This window comes from Mustela nigripes, chromosome 10 (assembly GCF_022355385.1).
Source record: "Mustela nigripes isolate SB6536 chromosome 10, MUSNIG.SB6536, whole genome shotgun sequence".
Classification (NCBI taxonomy): Eukaryota; Metazoa; Chordata; class Mammalia; order Carnivora; family Mustelidae; genus Mustela; species Mustela nigripes.
Window position 1 is genome coordinate 25,044,992 of NC_081566.1, and position 18,376 is coordinate 25,063,367.

An 18,376-nucleotide genomic window follows, 5' to 3' on the forward strand; every position below is an offset into this window, starting at 1 on the left:
CGGAACACTCTACAGCCAAGACACAATGGGCGGCTCAACCCTATCAAGTGAGCAGAGTGGGGGTACAGATGAGGTGCCAAGATCTCCCTTTGCTCCCCGTTTGGCAGGGTGCTCTTGGACAGGTCTCTGGTTCTCCAGACCTCGCTAAGCTCTGTGAGGATGAGGGCCTAGAGGAATGGAAGTAGGAGAAAACACTAAATGGTCCTTGTACTCTTGTGATTCTCTGAACTGCATCTCGTGGGAAGAGCACACTGCACTCCTCACCAGAGAAAACTCCAAGCTGATCGACCCAGTGGAAGATGAATTATCATCTCACACCCCCTGTGTGACTGGAGGAATTCCAAAAAGAGACTTCCAAGGATGGTGGCCCCATTTTGTGGGGATGGGCAGTGGCTCTAGTTCTGGAAAGTGCTTCTGCAGGCCGTAGGCACTAGAATAGATGTGGCTTGGGTGCCTTCCCATCTCTCACTCCACCACCTGCAGACTTTGCCAAAGAGAGGAGTTCGGTGAGCCGTATCTGAGACTGTGTGTTGGACTCTTTGTATTGGATTAAAGTGGACCTTGAACCAGACTTTTTTTCTCCAGGAATTTAGAACTGTGATACTGAGAGGAAAAATTTAAAGGGTGGTGGTAAACACCCTTGAAGTTCAGAATAAATAATTATCAAGCGATTATTATGTGCCAGGAATGGAGACTACAACTATGAACAAGAGTGGTCCTTGCCCTGATGGTCCCAGCTGAGAGAGCAGACAGTGTTCAGCATGGGCCAGAGTCAGCTCCAGAGCGAGGCAGAGCTAAATGTAATCCGGAGTCACTGGTGTACAGAAAAGTCTAGAGAAAACAAAGGAAAGAACTTGCACAAGAGAAGCTGGAAGATGAAGCAGATGAAAACAGATGGCACATGTTCCAACAAGAAACAGAGACAGTAACCTGGGCATCTCACCGCCCTTCAACAAGACCCATGTGTCTGGAAGGCACTTAGTGTCTCGTCCTTGGAGATCTGTGATAGTCTTCACCACAGTCCTCTTGCCCAATCACCTTTATGCTCAAGTGACGTTGAGCACCTTTGTTTCTTTCAACTGACCGTGCTACTGTGCCCTTGTACACATACTGAGAAGAACTTAACCTATGTGGAAAACAGGGTCAGTGACTCAGTCAGTCAGTCAGTCAGTCAACAAACCTTTACTCATCACCCATGATGTGGCAAACTCTGTACTCTCATGCTCTCACCGGCAACCAAAGATGAATAAGACCCCAGTCCCTCCCACAAGGACTTCAGAGTCTCAGAGGTCACCATGTCAGCTAGCAATTACAGTTCAAATGATGAGCCCGGTAAAAGAGGCATATGCTTGAGACACTGCAGAGGAGCATTTAACTATCTTGGAAGTCAGAAAAGGCTTCACAAAGGAGTCACCTTTTTGATTGACCAAAGAAGGATGAGGGAGCACTTCGGTAGTCAGACAAAACCAACAGCAGGTGCCAGGGATGTGCATATATTTGAATACAGACAACTCGTTGGCGAGGACTGGGCTACATGACAGAAGTGGTAAGTGAAGGGCTGAGGCAGGAGCCAGGCTGAAAAGAGACAAAAGAACAGTAGAGATAGATCTTCCACAGCCTGATGGCTTTGTTAAGAAGAGGAATTATCCTTTTTCAAGCTCCAATTATGCCGTGTCTCAAGCATTCTCTCTATTTTTCTATTTGATCCTCACAGAAAGCCATCAAGGTAAGAAATATTCTGATCATTCAACAGTTTTAAGACTGAGAAAACCGAGGCTCAGAGTAGCTTGGGAACTCGTCCTAGCCTAGGTCACCACGAGCAGGGGCACAGCAGCAAAGACTCTTGGGTGCAACCCTACGCTCCTTCCATTGAGTCGCACTGCCACCATGGATGGGCTGTGGTGGTTTAAGCAGGGGGATGGTACGAGATGATTTGCTCTTATGCAAGTGGCAGAGAGGGTGATCAGGGAGAAGCACTGAGACTAGTTAAAAAGATAAGGCAAGAAAGTCAGGCAAGCATCCTTCAGCTCCTGATTTAAGGGGATGGCAGGTGCATGAGGAGGCTGCAAAGGGCAAGTGGAGAATATATCCAATGCAGTGATGATAGCGATGGGCCACGGAGTCTAAGTGAGGCCAACAGGCAAATGAGGCCATGACAGAAAGGGAAAAGTTGGTCAGGTCAGAGGATGGGAAGGGACATTAATGGGATGTCGGCGTTGTTCATCCAGACCTTTTTTTCTTTTCTAGGCAGGATCAGTTCTTCTCCACCTTCAACACAGCCCACTCACTACAGGACTTAAAGGCTTCCCCAGATTTCTGTCTTCTTGATAAAACCCAGTCTATGCTACTAATAGTCTTCTTTCGTCATTTTAAGCTGCCTAAGAGACCAACCTCCCAAATGTACCCTAAACCTCTGTTAACTTCAGCCATTGTCCTCTTTCAGACTTTGACTGCATACATCCCCAGAGCTGACCTCTTCTCTTCGGTGCTCTCGGTCTCATGAATGGTCTTCGCAAGGTCGTCTATAGCCTTGATCTCTTCTCAAGAATCTATTTCATCTCTGTGCATTAGCCACAGCCCAGCAGATGCTGGAGACAGGGGTTCTCAGCCTTTTCATCTCCCTCCAGCCCCGTCTCAGTCATCCACACTCATGGCCATGTCCAGAACCTGATTTTTTTTTTCTCTAACTCGCTCTCTAATCTCAATATTAAGCATCACACACTTGCACTTCCGCTGGTCTCTTCCCTCCAACAAATCATCAAACATACTTCTAACCTTGTGACCTAATTCACTTTTCAAAGTGAAACTTTTCACTTTCTGCCATCCCTGAATGGTCTCAGATCCCTCGGTCCATCACTATAGTCACAGCTTTGTGTGTACTCTCACTTCCCTTGCTGCTTTTTTCTTTCATCTTGTGTACACACACACACACACACACACACTAACACACTCTTCCTTGTTGAATCCAGCTCTCCACCCACTCCATGCCTGCCTGTACTTGAAGCGCCAAATGTGGCTGATACAACTGACAGCTATGCGGACGGGTCCCCGTTAGAACTGTCACCGTGAGTCTCGCATGGGTCCTCAGGCTGCCCACCAGTCCACCACATTTATCTAGTAGTTGAAGCACCTAACCTCCACCCTTCTGAAACCATTTCCTGCATTCTTTTCTCAACAATCTCTTTCCCTTCCTTTTAGTCAAGGACTCTGATTCTCGTGTCCTCAAGGCACTGGACCAATCAGACAAGGACGCTCGCTTCCTCCCGCCGCAGCTACACGCGACTGTGTGGGGTCTGTCACCTGAATGCCTCCTGCTGCGAAGGACAGGATGTTTATGCTCCTAGGTAAGACCCACCTCTCCGTGGACGACCAGCCTCTCCCGCTCACCCGGCTGCTCCGGTAACTGCCTCCTGCCTCTCCTCCGTCATCATCTTCTCCCTCTCTTCTGAATCGTTGCCACCAACATGCCAAGATTCGAATATCCTCCACCTTAAAAACAAAATCTCCACCTCCCTGGACCTTCCACCGCTCTCCAGCTATCGCCCACCTTTTGTCTTTACAGCAAAAACCCTTAAAGCACTGCCTTCTCCTCCTCCGATTCCTCCCTTGCTTTCTCTCTTGAACCTTCTATACTCAGCCTTTTGAACCTGTCGTGTCACTGAAACCCCTCCTCTCTAGGTTGCTCGTTTCCTCCATGTGGCCAGATTGAAGGTCCATTCTCCGACTACTCAACAGCACCTAACACAGCTGTCCGCTCCTTCTTTTTTTTTTTTTTTTTTTAAAGATTTTATTTATTTATTTGACAGAGAGAAATCACAAGTAGATGGAGAAGCAGGCAGAGAGAGAGAGAGAGGGAAGCCGGCTCCCTGCTGAGCAGAAAGCCCGATGCGGGACTCGATCCCAGGACCCTGAGATCATGACCTGAGCCGAAGGCAGCGGCTTAACCCACTGAGCCACCCAGGCGCCCTGTCCGCTCCTTCTTTTGAGAAACACTTGCTTCACACGGTCTTGTGATAGGACTTTGGTTCCTTCATACCGATCTGCATGATCTCAGCCTCCTGTTAGCTCCTCCTCCTCTTCCCCATTTCTGGGTATTGATCTGCCGCTCAGCTTGGCCCTAGAGCCGTTTACAGGCTACGTTCACTCCTCAAGTGATCTCATCTCAACTTTCCCACAGTATTAAATACCAGCTACACATCTGTATATAGCCGTGTGCTAGATTTCTATGTCCAATCGTGACCTTTCTATTGAAATCCTAGTGTTATATCCAGTTGCCTCTTAGACAGCTCCACTCGGATGTCTAAGAGGAATGTCACACTCAGGGTGTCTAAAATCAAGCTCCTGATTTGTTTCTCTCAGATGGCGCCTCTCCCAGCATTGTCCTTCTCGTAAAAGAATCACTGTCATCTTGTTGCTAATGCCAAAAATCTTAGTGACTCTTGATTCCTTTCTTCTAATTTATTAGCTAATCCCAGAGGCTCTACCATCAAAACACATCCTGCCTCTGCCAACTTCTCACTACCTCTTGCAGCCAGCTTTGTCTGAGCGGGCCACCGTTCCTTCCTCCCTTGACCATGGATGGCATCAGTCTCCACAATCCCGCGTTCTCTTCTCTTCTCTAAGCAGTGATGCCCTCATGATCTTAACACCCTTTATTGATCTCCGTCTCAGGCAGTCAACCACCGGGCGGGGAGGGGGAGGTTAGGGGGAGAGAAAAAGTGTTCTCCGTAGGCTCATCTCCTCTTCACCCCTCTGCTGGCTGCACCCCAGCTACCTGACACAGTATTTCTGAGCCGCAACACACACACTCCCACTTGCAGCAATCACACCTGCTCTCGCTCAAGATACCCATGTGGCCTCCTCCCTCCCTCCATTCAGATCTCTGCTTAAATGGCATTTCTTTTTTTTTTTTTGATTTTTTTTTAATTTTTTATAAACATATATTTTTATCCCCAGGGGTACAGGTCTGTGAATCACCAGGTTTGCACACTTCACAGCACTCACCAAAGCACATACCCTCCCCAATGTCCAAAATCCCACCCCCTTCTCCCAAACCCCCTCCCCCCAGCAACCCTCAGTTTGTTTTCTGAGATTAAGAGTACTTATGGTTTGTCTCCCTCCCAATCCCATCTTGTTTCATTGATTCTTCTCCTACCCACTTAAGCCCCCATGTTGCATCACTACTTCCTCATATCAGGGAGATCATATGATAGTTGTCTTTCTCTGCTTGACTTATTTCACTAAGCATGATACGCTCTAGTTCCATCCATGTTGTCGCAAATGGCAAGATTTCATTTCTTTTGATGGCTGCATAGTATTCCATTGTGTATATATACCACATCTTCTTGATCCTTAAATGGCATTTCTTCAAACAGGTCTTCCTGAAAGTGCCATGTCCCCATCACTCTCTTTCCTCTTCCCTGAATCCATTCCTTCGTATCATTGATCCCACCTAACATCATGTATTAGAATGTGAAGTTCATGAGGGCAGGGACTCTCTATGCTTTGTTCACTCTTAGGATTCTCAGGAGCCAGAGCAGAGCACGACACATAACAGGTGTTCAATAAATATCTACTGAACGAATAAATAAAGGAACAAAATTTCCTTCCAATTTTGGGTGTGATAAAAGCAGCATATAATACAAGACTGACCACCACTCGCTACCTTGACATTATATTTAGAATAAAATAATCCAGCATTTTCAAGTATTATCATTGGTCTTCCTTTTCCCTAAAACAATATGAACTTTGCTAGAAATGTCCTAGCTGTAAGTAGAGATGATGGGATGATGGTTATGATTATTAATGTTATAGTAACCACTGATCATTTTCCAACATGCATGAGATCATATCACTCCTCTGCTCAGAACTATCTGCTTCTTTTTCGCTGTACTTTGACATGAAAATTCCATATCATGGCCATGTAATCTGGTTCTAGTCTACTTCTGAACCCCATCTAGTGCCAGTGTCTTCCTGTTCACCTTACTGTAGTCACAGCGATCTTCTGTGTTCTAAGGCACCAACCTGATTCCTGCCCCAGGGCCTTAGTTCTCGCTGTCTGAATATCCTTCCTTCAGATCGCTCGCATGTCAGCCTCAAAGCCTAAACCCGAAGTGACCTCCCTGGACCAATCTGGCTAATATTAGCTGCTCCCTTCTCTCACCCCAGGAAATCTGTACCTTATGACTCTCTTTTCTTTGTACCTTTATCTAAAATTACTTTGCTTTTATACTTGTTTAATATCCTCATCCCTCACCGGAATGTAACCTCTGCAGAGTAAGGACCTTGTCTCTCCTTCACAACAGTCTGCTGACCAGAGACTGCCTCAGAGTAGAAGCTACATGTCTGTCTGCTGTACAGGGAAGACCCGGGCCACCTTTCAGGGTCAGCTGTGCCTGTGTCAGGAAGCTGCTTTCCCACATCCCTCAGTCAGGCCTGGCTGACCTGGAGCTGGCTAAGACTCCAGCTTCCCCTTTGGTTCTTCTCTGCCTGTCTGCCGTCCCTCCCCAGCACTTCGCAAGCTGTTACCTTGATGGCCCCCGTGGCTATCTGGATATGGTGCAGCCGCCTCAGTGTGCTCTCTCTGTCGATGAAGTAGGAGGCTGCCAGCTGGTGCAGGGTCTCCAGGGACACGGCAGAACTGTTTCCACTGCCCCCAACGACAGGAGCGCTTCCTGCTGTTTCTGCCTTGCGGCTCAGTTTTCGTTTGTCCACAAAAATGGTCAGGGACTCTTCTCCTGTCACAAACAACATGGGTCCATTGGTAAGGCCTTCTGCTCCCTAATCCCCTACCAGTTAGAACATGAAACCCTTGGCCAGAAGAGTCAGAGCTCAGAAGGAGTCCTCTGCCCCTGCTGAAGAAGAGTTCTAGAACAGTCTCATCAGACAGTGCACAGGGCAGCGCGCATCACTGCCCGGGGGGCCCTCCTCCCTTTCCCTCATTCTTTAACCATCCCATAGCCCATCCCCTCCCCTCCAGCTTATCCATTTAACATCCTTTATTGATCTCAGTCTCGGGCAATCTACCTCCATGGGGGAGATAAAATTTTCTCTCTCAAGTTGTTTATGAGAAGTCACCATGGATATTTCTGCTCCCTCAGAAAGGGCAAGAGCCTTGAAGTTCAACCTCCCTCCTCCCCATCAAACAGTCAACGCCTACCACATGCCGGCAGCTGGCCCAAACCCTTGGAGAGTGAGCTAAATGTTATCATAAATCCCACTTTCTTCTTCCCAGGGCAGCGACAGCTCTGTCTCCTCAGAGCTTTCGATTCGGTCACAGGTTACACCATCCCCACTCCCAACCTCGTCCCCATCCAGCCCAGAACCACTGGAATTTGTTTGGCCAGTTACCAATCTTTAGAGAGGCCAGCAGGGGTCAGGGACTCAATGGACATTTACTTCTTTGCCTATGGGTCTGACAACTATAGCCACAGCAAATACTAGGATGTGGAGAAGCCTCTGGGTTAGAAAGCGCTGTCAAAAGAAAACTGGGAGCGCCCCCTGCTGGCAAGTACTTAGTAGGCGCCTGTGAATCCCCCACCTCCTTACCCCACACCCCTTCCTCGAGGAGGATGCTTATAAGCAAATAGCAATGTTCTGGATGTCACGATTTGGATGTCAAGAGATTATACTGTTCTCAAAGGCACCAGAAAGAAACTATTTCTCAGGCGGTAACAGGCTGGGAAGAACAAAGACCCAGGAAGACTCAAGCTCTACTCCATGGGTTTTAAAGCTATAATTCAATGATCCGACAGCCAGTTAGCGTAGGATTGCGATGTTGCTTACCTCCAAGGGTGGCAGAAAGTAAGAAATGAGTGCCGTACTTTTTAATCAGGTTTTCAGTGACCTGCTGTAGGTTGGGTCTCCTTCCAAGGAGGCGAATATTCCGGATAAACTCTGGGGCGAGAGGCAATGGCAAACTGAAGAAGTCCTTTCTTTCCAGAGCCAAGTTGTTTACTTTCCAACGGGCAAACTCCCTGGAGAAAAAGTCAAGGGATAAAGAAAAGCTCCATGTATGTAAGAACAAGAATCATAAAATCTGAAGTAGAGAATGCTCTTTCTCCACCTCTGCCACGGTCCCCTCCCCTCAGCACACGTCCCTCCACACACACGTCCCTGGTGCCTGGAAGAGGCCTGCTGGCCTCCACTAGGGCCCCTGTTCCCAGGCTGGGGAAAGACCCATCTCGGCTGACTTCCATCACAACTTACTTCCATCTGGCTGTCTCACTGGAGAGCAGCTAATCAGCTCATCCGTATGAAGGTAGTCGTGTACCACAGTGTAGTATGGGGGCAAGACGCCAACAGTGAAAACATGAGAGCAGCGGTTTGCAGAGATGGGAACCAGGTCCAGTTGCCCCTCAGTGCATGAGTCCCATGAGCTCCCCATTTGTAAAGTCAGGAGTTTGGTCTACACAATAGTCCTCACACTTTTTGGTTTACCCTCAAAAAAGGACTGTGTCTCCATATTTATGTGGCGTATAGCCATGGATGATTACCACTTTAAAAACTCAAACTGAGAAAATTTAAATGTATTATTTTACTTAAAGATCACAGCAGTAAATCTATTACATATAATGTAAATAGCATATTTTTATTACAATAACCATATGTCCTGAAACAAAACCAGCTTAGCAAGAAGAGTGGTATTACTTTGCATTTTTGCAAGTCTCTAATATTTGGCTTAGCAGAAGAGAACTGCATTCTCATATTTGCTTCTGCATTCAATCTGTTGTGATAATTGTGGATATTCTTCTTTGTGGCTATTTGTTGTTCACTCAACAAATGTCATTCCTTAAAGGTTAGTTACAGCCTAGAATCTGAAACCATTTCAGTGCACTTTTCATAACTCTGTTACATTAAAATCTGGTGTTCTACACTGTACTTTGAATGTGTCCTTTTACCCTTCAGGATTTTGGAACATCATTCACTGGTCATCTAAAAAATATGGGATCACTGAATTATTCAGATCTTTCACATTGTGAACTTTTCATCATGTAATTGCAAAACACCATATTTGTTAATATCACCACAAATCTCGTGAGTAAAGTTATTAAATATTGGAACTGCTACCAAGCTCATAATGACAAATATGAGTTTTCCAAAATTCTAATTTTCATCTGAAAGCTTAAATTTCATCATTGGCAACAAATATTAGTTGTTTTCCTTGAAGAGGTAAACCTACTTCATTCCTCACCACTCCCCCTTTTTTTTGAGGAAATGTTTGCCAGACACTAAAGTCTAAATAACAATAGTTTGTCTGATGGTTGTTCTTTCAAGAAAAATTCAGTTCCAATGAAAAAGCAGCTAGTTGAGCTCACAATTCAATCACAAAAGCATTTTTTCCTTGAGACAATCATCTCTCTTCTATAGCCTCCAATGTGCTTTAGGTGTATTTTTCCATTTCACCATACAAAATATTAAAAAGACATGTACTCAAGGGTCAAGAGCCAATAAAATTAATAAACTTGATTGCTTCAAGGACATTTCTGATATGAATCTAACATGCATGTTTCTGTGCATGCGCGCGTGTGTGTGTTTAGGTGCAAGTATGTAATGATAAAAAAATACATGACTGGGGCACCTGAGTGGCTCAGTGGGTTGAGCCTCTGCCTTCAGCTCAGGTCATGATCTCAGGGTCCTGGGATCGAGCCCCGCATCAGGCTCTCTGCTCAGCGGGGAGCCTGCTTCCCCCTCTCTCTCTGCCTCTCTGCCTACTTGTGATCTCTCTCTCTGTGTCAAATAAATAAAGTATTTTTAAAAAATACATGACTACTGGTGTCCTTTGGTGAGACTGCCTTTATCCAAATCAAGATGATTTGTTTTCACATTAGCAGATGTCAACATGGACATCCTGAAAAGCCCTAAGAGGACCCACCTTCTAGGAAGCCCTATTATACAAGACGCCCAAATTCCTTTCTAGTCCCATCTACACTTTTAATCTTCTTGCTTTGCTCCTCACTGAAATGTCTGTATTTTAAAGGGGACACATTTCCAAGAGGAATCTGTCTTACGATGAAATGTAAAGGATTACATCCACTGGTAAGAAAGGACTCTTCCATGGCCTTTCACATTATACTCGTAAGGACCAGCTCCACTGCATTAGGGAACAACAAAATGCAAAGTTTTATCAACCTTCTCACCCATCCCAACTCTGCTCTTTGTGACAGAGCTGAAGCTTGGTCTTTCTCCCCAAATCCATGGACTACAAATTATAGGGCTGCATAAAAATAAAAGAGTTCCAAAATAAGTGAATAAAAGTCCATGCCCAATTTAAGGCTATAGAATTCTCTCATCTAACTCTAGGAACTAAGACAGAGAGGAGGGGCATGTGCCAAATATTACCAGGGAAACAAAAGAAAAGACGACTAATAATTCAAGGTTCCAACAAAGTCTTTTAAGATTCCCATTGTGTGGCTTTATTTATCTAAGCAGGCAAGTTCATAATAATACATTATCATTTATTTCCATCGTACAGGAAATGTCAAACTTTAAAGTACAGGGTATTTGTCGAACTGTTTTCTATCCCAAATCCCACTGCAGCATACAGAACAATTGCTTGATCTCCTGTCCAAATTGACCAAATGGCCAATCAAAAGACATGGGGTGGCTTAATAGACTTTTTTTTTTAAAGACCCAACTACATGCTGCTTGCAAGAGACTCACTTCAGCATTAAGGAGACCTATACTGCAAGTGAAGGAATGGAAAAAGATATTCCACGTAAATGGAAATCCGAAGAAACCTGGGGTAGCTATATCAGTTAAACAGACTTTAAGCCAGACTGTAACAGGAGACAAAGAAGGGCATTCTATAATGACAAAGGGATCGATTCACCAAGAAGATACAACATTGGTAAATTATGCACCAAGGTAGGAGCACCTAAACATATCAAGCAAATATTTACAGCTCTAAAAGGAGAAATGAACAGCAGTTCAAGGAGGAGACTTCAATGCCTCACTTTCAACAAGGATGAGTCCATTCAGACAAGATCAACAAGGGAACATTGGCTTTAAATGGCATATTTGACTAGATGGACATAACAGATATTTGCAGAACATTCCATTCAAGAGCCCCAGAAAACACATTCCTCTCTAGCACACATGGAACATTTTTTGGGGTAGATCACATGTTAGGTCAGAAAATAAATTTTAATAAATGTAAGAAGACTGAAATCATATCATGCATCTTTTTCATCCACAATTGTATGAAACTAGAAAATGCGAGAAGTAAAGTGGAAAATTCACAAATACATGGAGATTAAACAACATGCTCCTGAACAACCAATAGGTCAAAGGAGAAATCAAAAACTAACTTGAGACAAATGGAAATAGAAATACAAATACCATGCAGCAAAAGTAGTTCTAAGTGGGATGTTTATAAAAATAAATGCCTACACAAAGAAAAAATGAAATTCTTAAATAACCTAATTCATACCTCAAGGAACTAGAAAAAGAACAATGAATTAAGCCCAAAGTTAGTAGAAAGAAGAAAATAACAATGATTGAGTGGAAATGAATAGCATAGAGACTAAAACGATGACAGAAGAGATCAATGAAAATAAAAGTTGGTTTTTGGAAAAGATTTTTAAAATAGACAAATCATTAACTAGACTAACCAAGAAAAAAGGGAAGAGACCCAAGTAAATAAAATTGGTAATGAAAGAGGAGACATTACAGCTGATACCACCCAAATACAAAGGATCACAAGAGACTACAATGAACAATTACTGACCAAATAATTGGACAAACTATGAGAAATGGATAAATTCCTAGAAACATAACCTACCAAGAGTGAATCATGAATAAGTAGAAAATCTGAACAGATGAATTACTAGAAAGAAGATTGAGTCAGTAATAATAAACCTCCTAACAAACAAAAGTCCAGGATCAGCTGGCTTTCACTGGTGAATTCTACCAGACATTTAAAGAATTCTTACCAATGTTTTCCAAACTCTTCCAAAAAATAGAGGAGGAGGGGAAACTTCCAAGGCCAGCATTACCTTGATACCAAAATCAGACAAAGACACTACAAGACAAGTAAATTATAGGCCAGTATCCCTGATAAATACACATGCAAAAATCCCCAACAAAATATTAGTAAACTGAATTTGACATTACACAAAGAGAATTATACAGCATAATCAAGTTGGACTTATTCCAAGAATGAAAGGATGGTTCAACATTTGCAAATCAATCTATGTGCTACTCCACACTAATAAAATGAAGTATAAAAACATATGATCATCTCAACAGATGCAGGAAAAGCAATTGAGAAAATTCAACATCATTTGTGATAAAAACTATCAATAAAAAATATATAGAGGGTACATACTTCAACATAATATATATCCTATATGACAAGCCCATAACTAACATTATATTCAATGGTTAAAAGCTGAAATCTTTTTCTCTAAGATTGAATAAGACAAGGTGGCCCACTCCTGCCAATTTTATTCAACATAGTACTGGCAGTCCTAGCCAGAGCGATTAAGCAAGAAAAAGAATTAAAAAACATCCAACTCAGGGCACCTGGGTGGCTCAGGGAGTTAGGCCTTTGCCTTCAGCTTGGGTCATGATCTCGGGGTACTGCATTGGGCTCTCTGCTCAGCAGGGAGCCTGCTTCTCCCCGCCCCCCCTGCCTGCCTCTCTGCCTACTTGTGATCTCTGTCAAATGACTAAATAAAATAAAAAAAAAAAAAATCCAACTCAGGAAGAAAGAAGTAAAATCATCAATTTGCAGATGATATGGTATTATATATAGAAAACCCTAAAGACTCCACCAAAAAAACCTGTTAGAATAAACTAATCCAGCAAAGTTGTAAGATACAAAATCAATATACAAAAGTTAGTTACATTTCTATAGAGTAATAACAACTACAACAAAAAAAACCCACAGAAATTAAGGGAAAATCCCATTTAAAATAGCAAAAAAAGAAAAAAATAACAAGGAATAAATTTAACCAAGAGTATGAACATTCTGTACACTAAAAACTATATCATATATTGGTGAAAGAAATTGAAGAAGACACAAATAAATGGAAAGATAGTCTATGCTCATGGATTGGAAGAATCAATATTGTTAAAATGTCCATACAATCCAAAGCAATCTACAGATTCATTACGATCCCTATAAAATTTCCAATGGCATTTTCCATAAAATAGAAAAAAAAAATCCAAAAGTGTGTGTGGAACCACAAAAGAGCCCAAATAGTCAAAGCAATCTTGAGAAAAAAAGAACAACGCTAGGAAGTTATCACACTTCCTAATTTCAAACTACATAACAAAGCTATAGTAATCAAAATATGGTATTGGCATTAAAAACACATTGACATCTATGCTAAGTGAAATAAATCAGAGAAATACAAATACCATATATTTCACTCATATTCAGAATTTCAGAAACAAAACAGATAAACAGGGGAAGGGAAGGAAAAATGAAATGAAAACAGATGAAGATAAATCATAAGGGACTCTTTGAAGGAAGCAAACATGGTTGCTGGAGGGGATGTGGGCGGGAAGATGGGGTAACTGGATGATGGACATTAAGGAGGGCATGTGATGGAATAAGCACTGGGTATCATATGCAACTGATGAATCACTAAATTCTACCTGTAAAACTAAAAACAAAAACAAAACAATAAGACACACCGATAGTGGAACAAAACAGAGAACCCAGAAACAAACACACATATAGGGTCAATTCATTTGTGACAAAAAAGCCAAAAATATACAATGGGAAAAGGATAGTCTCTTCAATAAATGATAATAGCAAAACTGAAGAACCATGTGCAAAAGAAGTAAACTGGACCCTTATCTTCCACCATACACACAGATAAACTCAAAACAAATTAAAGACACCACTTAAGACTTGGAAGAAAATCTCTTTGAAGAAAGCATAGGCAGTAAGCTCCTTGACATGGGTCTTGGTGATTGTATTTGGAATCTGACACCAAATCGAGCCTCCCTGATTCATGGTAGGCCATATTCATCAACTAATAAACAATTTCTATCCTATCATTTAGATTGCTAGAAGAAATAAAAAGCAGGTGTTCTTCCATTTTTTCATAATTTCTTACAATGGTCAAAGCCCCTCACCAAAAAGAAAGATCACCTTATTATAGAGGTGGTTGCCAATATAATTAAATTTAATAAATAAAAAAAGGTGTGCGCAGTCCCTTCATTCAGGACTGCCAAACGGTACCTCCTACAAGCTTTCCTTGACCATCTCATCCAAAAGAACATCCTCTTTCTCTCTCACTCTCTGTCTCCATGCTCTGCTTTAGTTATCTTTTTTTTTTAGCATTTATTACTACCCAACATAATACATTTTTAAATTCTCTTCCTCTCCCAGTAAAACAAAAACTCAATGAGGGCAAGATTGACCCTTTCGGTCTTAACTCAACAGCAATAGAACAATGCTAGAAGTTCTAACCTTTCATACTGTTAGTAATATACTTCTGTTAAATGACTGGGAGATTCTCTCATTTATTTAATTTAAATTAAATTCACTTGTTTTATGTCATCGCTCTCCTATTCCTTTCACTGTTTGGAAATTATTGATGACTAGATAAAAAAATGCTACAGCATGGGAATACGTAGATGCGACTACTAATTAGTGATTGATCTGAAATGGAAGTAAAGTATCTGAAATGTGTATGCATATCAATGAGAAAATTAGATTTGACTTATAAAAATGTAATTTACAGGCATGATTTTATATACTGTTTATACATAAATCAGACACAGATGGCATTTTCTTATGCTTTGGTAAACTGAGTCAGGGCCTTCTTCCATTGTCTTCAGCAGACATGGATACCTTTCAAACCCTGGGGCACATTCTGAACCCACAGTCTACACTCTGAAGTCCAGTGAGTACAGAGCCCCCATTCAGACTCTGCTCTGCTTTATGCCCAATGTTAATGATCAGCAGCCCAACCCCTACAATGGGTCTAACAACAACTTCTGCCACAACAACAACTTTTGCTATGATAATAGCAAAACTGAAGAACCACGTGCAAAAGAAGTAAACTGGCAAGGTAATGTTCAAGGTCACCAAAAGAAGTAACAATTTTAAAGTCATGCACTTTTCCTTAATCCTCCTTTCTTTTTGTCCAGCATCAGACTTGGAAAATCATATATTTTATCCAAACCAAAAAGAGTTTTGAGCATCTATTATTTAAATGAATGAGGCTGTGGAAGCTTAGAAAGCTAAGTAATTTACCTGATTTCACACAGCTACCAAGAGGGAAATTTCGACTGTTCAAATTAGAAGGAACATTTTAGTACTATCTGCCAATATTTTTTCACGTTATCGTGTACATTGAAAATTCTCCATGTGATGCATTGGGACCAGAACAGAGGAGACCAAGCACAGGAAGTCCTGCTACCCCGGACTTTGCCCAGTCGCCCCAGGGGCTAAATGGGTCAATATATGGACAAACCTGTCCAAACCACACCCGTCCTTAGCCATTCGCAGTGCCGGCAGGGGCCAGCAGGCGCACCAATTGAGAAGGTCTATTCACTCCTCTTATGTTATGAGAAAAACCATGAAACAGAGAGAGAAGTGGTTTGCTTAAAACAATATACCCAACTGGTACCAGAATCAGAACAGAAAGCTAGTGTCCCGCCCCTCCCCCAGTGCTATGATGGCGGTGATGACAGCAACGGTGAGACCCAGAGAGGTTAGGAAAGTCATTTGCCTGAAGTTACACAGTAAGTGGTGGGGCTGAGATTAAAACCCAAGTCAACACCATTCTGCTGTTTTGAGAACACAATTTTCCTCTGTGGAGGTTAAGTGTATTTTATGGTATTCTAATTATTATTATTTTTTAAAGATATTATTTATTTCAATCTCAAGTAGGTGGAGAGGCAGGCAGAGAGAGAGAGATAGGAGGAAGCAGGCTCCCCACTGAGCAGAGAGCCCGATGCGGGGCTCGATCTCAGGACCCTAAGATCATGACTTGAGCCAAAGGCAGAGGTTCAACCCACTGAGCCATCCAGGTGCCCCGGTATTCTAATTATTTTTAAAAGTTTACTATCTTTTAACAAAAATATCTCATTACCTGGAACATTCCATTCCTTTAGTTATCTATATACACATGAGTTTACCATATATCCCAAACACAGTGTAACATATACACTGAAGCAAACCGTTTTGGATTTCAGGTGGTTTTAATACATCCATTTGCAGAAGGAGAAATCGAGACCTAGTTAAAAATCAAGTCCATACATAGGGTGTCATGGGAGAAATCAAAGATAAAGGCCTGATTTCAGCTCCTATGGCTGTTCAGGACATCATAACACAGAATAACAGATGACTCAGAAAAATGAACAATGCTGTCTTAGGAAGCATTTTATGAGCAAATAATAAAAAATAATGGTTTACATTTAATGAATTCTTAGTATGTGCCAGGCATCCCAAGCATCTAACAAGTATTAACCAATATGATATCCAAAACACCCCCATAAGGGGGAGAAGATTATTATCCTCATTTTACGGATGAGGAAACTGAGGCACAGGTAAGCTAATTTGCCCAATGGGGAACACCCAGTTGGTGACAGAGTCAGGATTTAAACACAGGATGTGTGGTTTCCGAGTCTACAGTGTTTACCACCATGCTACCTACCTACCCTGTGAATCTCAAAAGGGTAATCACGATTGTGTGAGTGGAAGACAGTGTGTGTGTGAGTGAGAGAGAGAGAGGGGAAGAGAGAATTTCATTGGAGAAAGAATAGATACGTAAGGATGGAAACTATATCTGAACACCCCCCCCCCCAAAAAAAGCCGCTTCTGTGAACTGTACTGGGGTGTCCACCAAGAATCTGGCCTAGGCCTTGGCTGCCGGCATAACGGCTCAGGCTCTGGGGATGCCCAGTGGTTTTCTCACCTACTTCACTAAGTTTCTTCCCTGCCCTTTGGGGCCCTTCATTGAATCAAAATAATGGGGAAAACATCTGTGAAAGGAGTTTGAGCCAGAAAGTAGTAAAAATGTACTTACAGAACTTATTAACCTGGTTCTTTCCAGCATCTGAAAGCCTCAGAAGGCACTACTGGAAGGCAGCCTGAGCTATTCAGAGAATAAATGTTCATTTCCGAGTTCTCCTTTAGCAGGTTTTTTTCCAGTAATAAAATAATCAAGGCTCTTTTTTTTTCCTAGGAAAAGGATGTTTTCTATATATCAATTATATTAACACACACTACTTCAATTAAGCCATCATCTTTGTTTCAATTAAGACATCAAGTAAATCTCCATTTCAATTTAGCCATTTCTCTTAAAATCTTCTCCCACTGTGTTTGTTATGCAGTAAGCAGTCTGAGAGAGCAAACATCTCACATGGGAGTGAAGCCCCCCGTGCAAAGTGCCTTTAGAACAGCAGAGACCACGACACAGGCTCACAGGCTAAGCCAGAGGGTGACCAGAAACTTTCCAATGTGTACTCCCCCTGCAAGGGCTTCCCAGCTGCACATAGGGAAGCTGCTATAACCAGCAGAAGTTTACTCCATTTCCCGTCTAACTCTAGATTCACCTAGCGTGAACAACACACACTTCTGCCAAAGGGATGCCACACCGATACAATCATTGATAACAACCAAAACAAAATTTAGGAAAGGTGTGATCCAGGCAATACCAGCACGCTACGGCAGCTGTCCACACCAACACAGAGAACACGGCGGCCGTGATCCAAAATCTCTCTCTACATTCTGAAATGATCAGAGTTATCTTTGTCCCAAACTGCTTAACGCTCATGGTCCAGATTGCCAACCAAGGATGCTTCTGGTTGTACATGAATTTAGGGATTTTCCCAGAACCCAAGAGCCTGTAACAGAAGAGCTGAACCACAGCCAAGCTTGAAGCAGGAGGGTCTCTGATGACGCTCCTCGCTTGAAAGATGGAAACAAAGAATGCCTCCAAGTCCCAGCTACTACCTCTAATGTCACCAACCACGCGGCAGCACCGTGCTCCTCCAAGTGGTAAGGGGTCAGCAAGAACCCCGCCAGCAAGCGCGCTCCCCTGCCAGGCCCCACGCTCCCGGCCATGAAAGACTCGGAAGGAGCACAGCTGGGGTCCTCCATCCCGGGGCTTGTTTCCAGCAGCTCGCACTCAAAGCACCACTTTGCTGGCTTGTAAACTGAGAACATTGATCCGGCCCCCATGAAGACACGTTACCTATGAAACCTCCCTCCCTGGGAAGTCTCAAGGGAGAGAGAGCGTTCTAGGAAGAAACCCACGGTTTCAAAACAAAACCAAAAACTATACCTTAAGGAGACTGAAATCTGGTAACAAGGAATACCGCGGCCCACAATAAAGGCGCTTGTGCAGAGACCTTAGGCTAAGAGCTGTGTTCGTGGTTACCCGTTTTCCAACAGACCTAGCTTTCC

At 42.8% G+C, this 18,376-nt stretch overlaps 1 protein-coding gene across 1 annotated transcript in view; it reads right to left on the reverse strand.

Annotated features, from left to right (window-relative positions):
* The window catches only part of BRINP2 (BMP/retinoic acid inducible neural specific 2), a 108,567-nt gene that overhangs the window by 14,381 nt on the left and 75,810 nt on the right, over positions 1–18,376 (reverse strand). Inside the window, exons 3-4 of the mRNA XM_059412843.1 lie at positions 7,786–7,976; positions 6,529–6,737 (exon numbers count right to left, since the gene is read on the reverse strand). Of these exons, the coding sequence (XP_059268826.1) occupies positions 6,529–6,737; positions 7,786–7,976 (400 nt within the window). The remainder of the gene's footprint in view (positions 1–6,528; positions 6,738–7,785; positions 7,977–18,376) is intronic.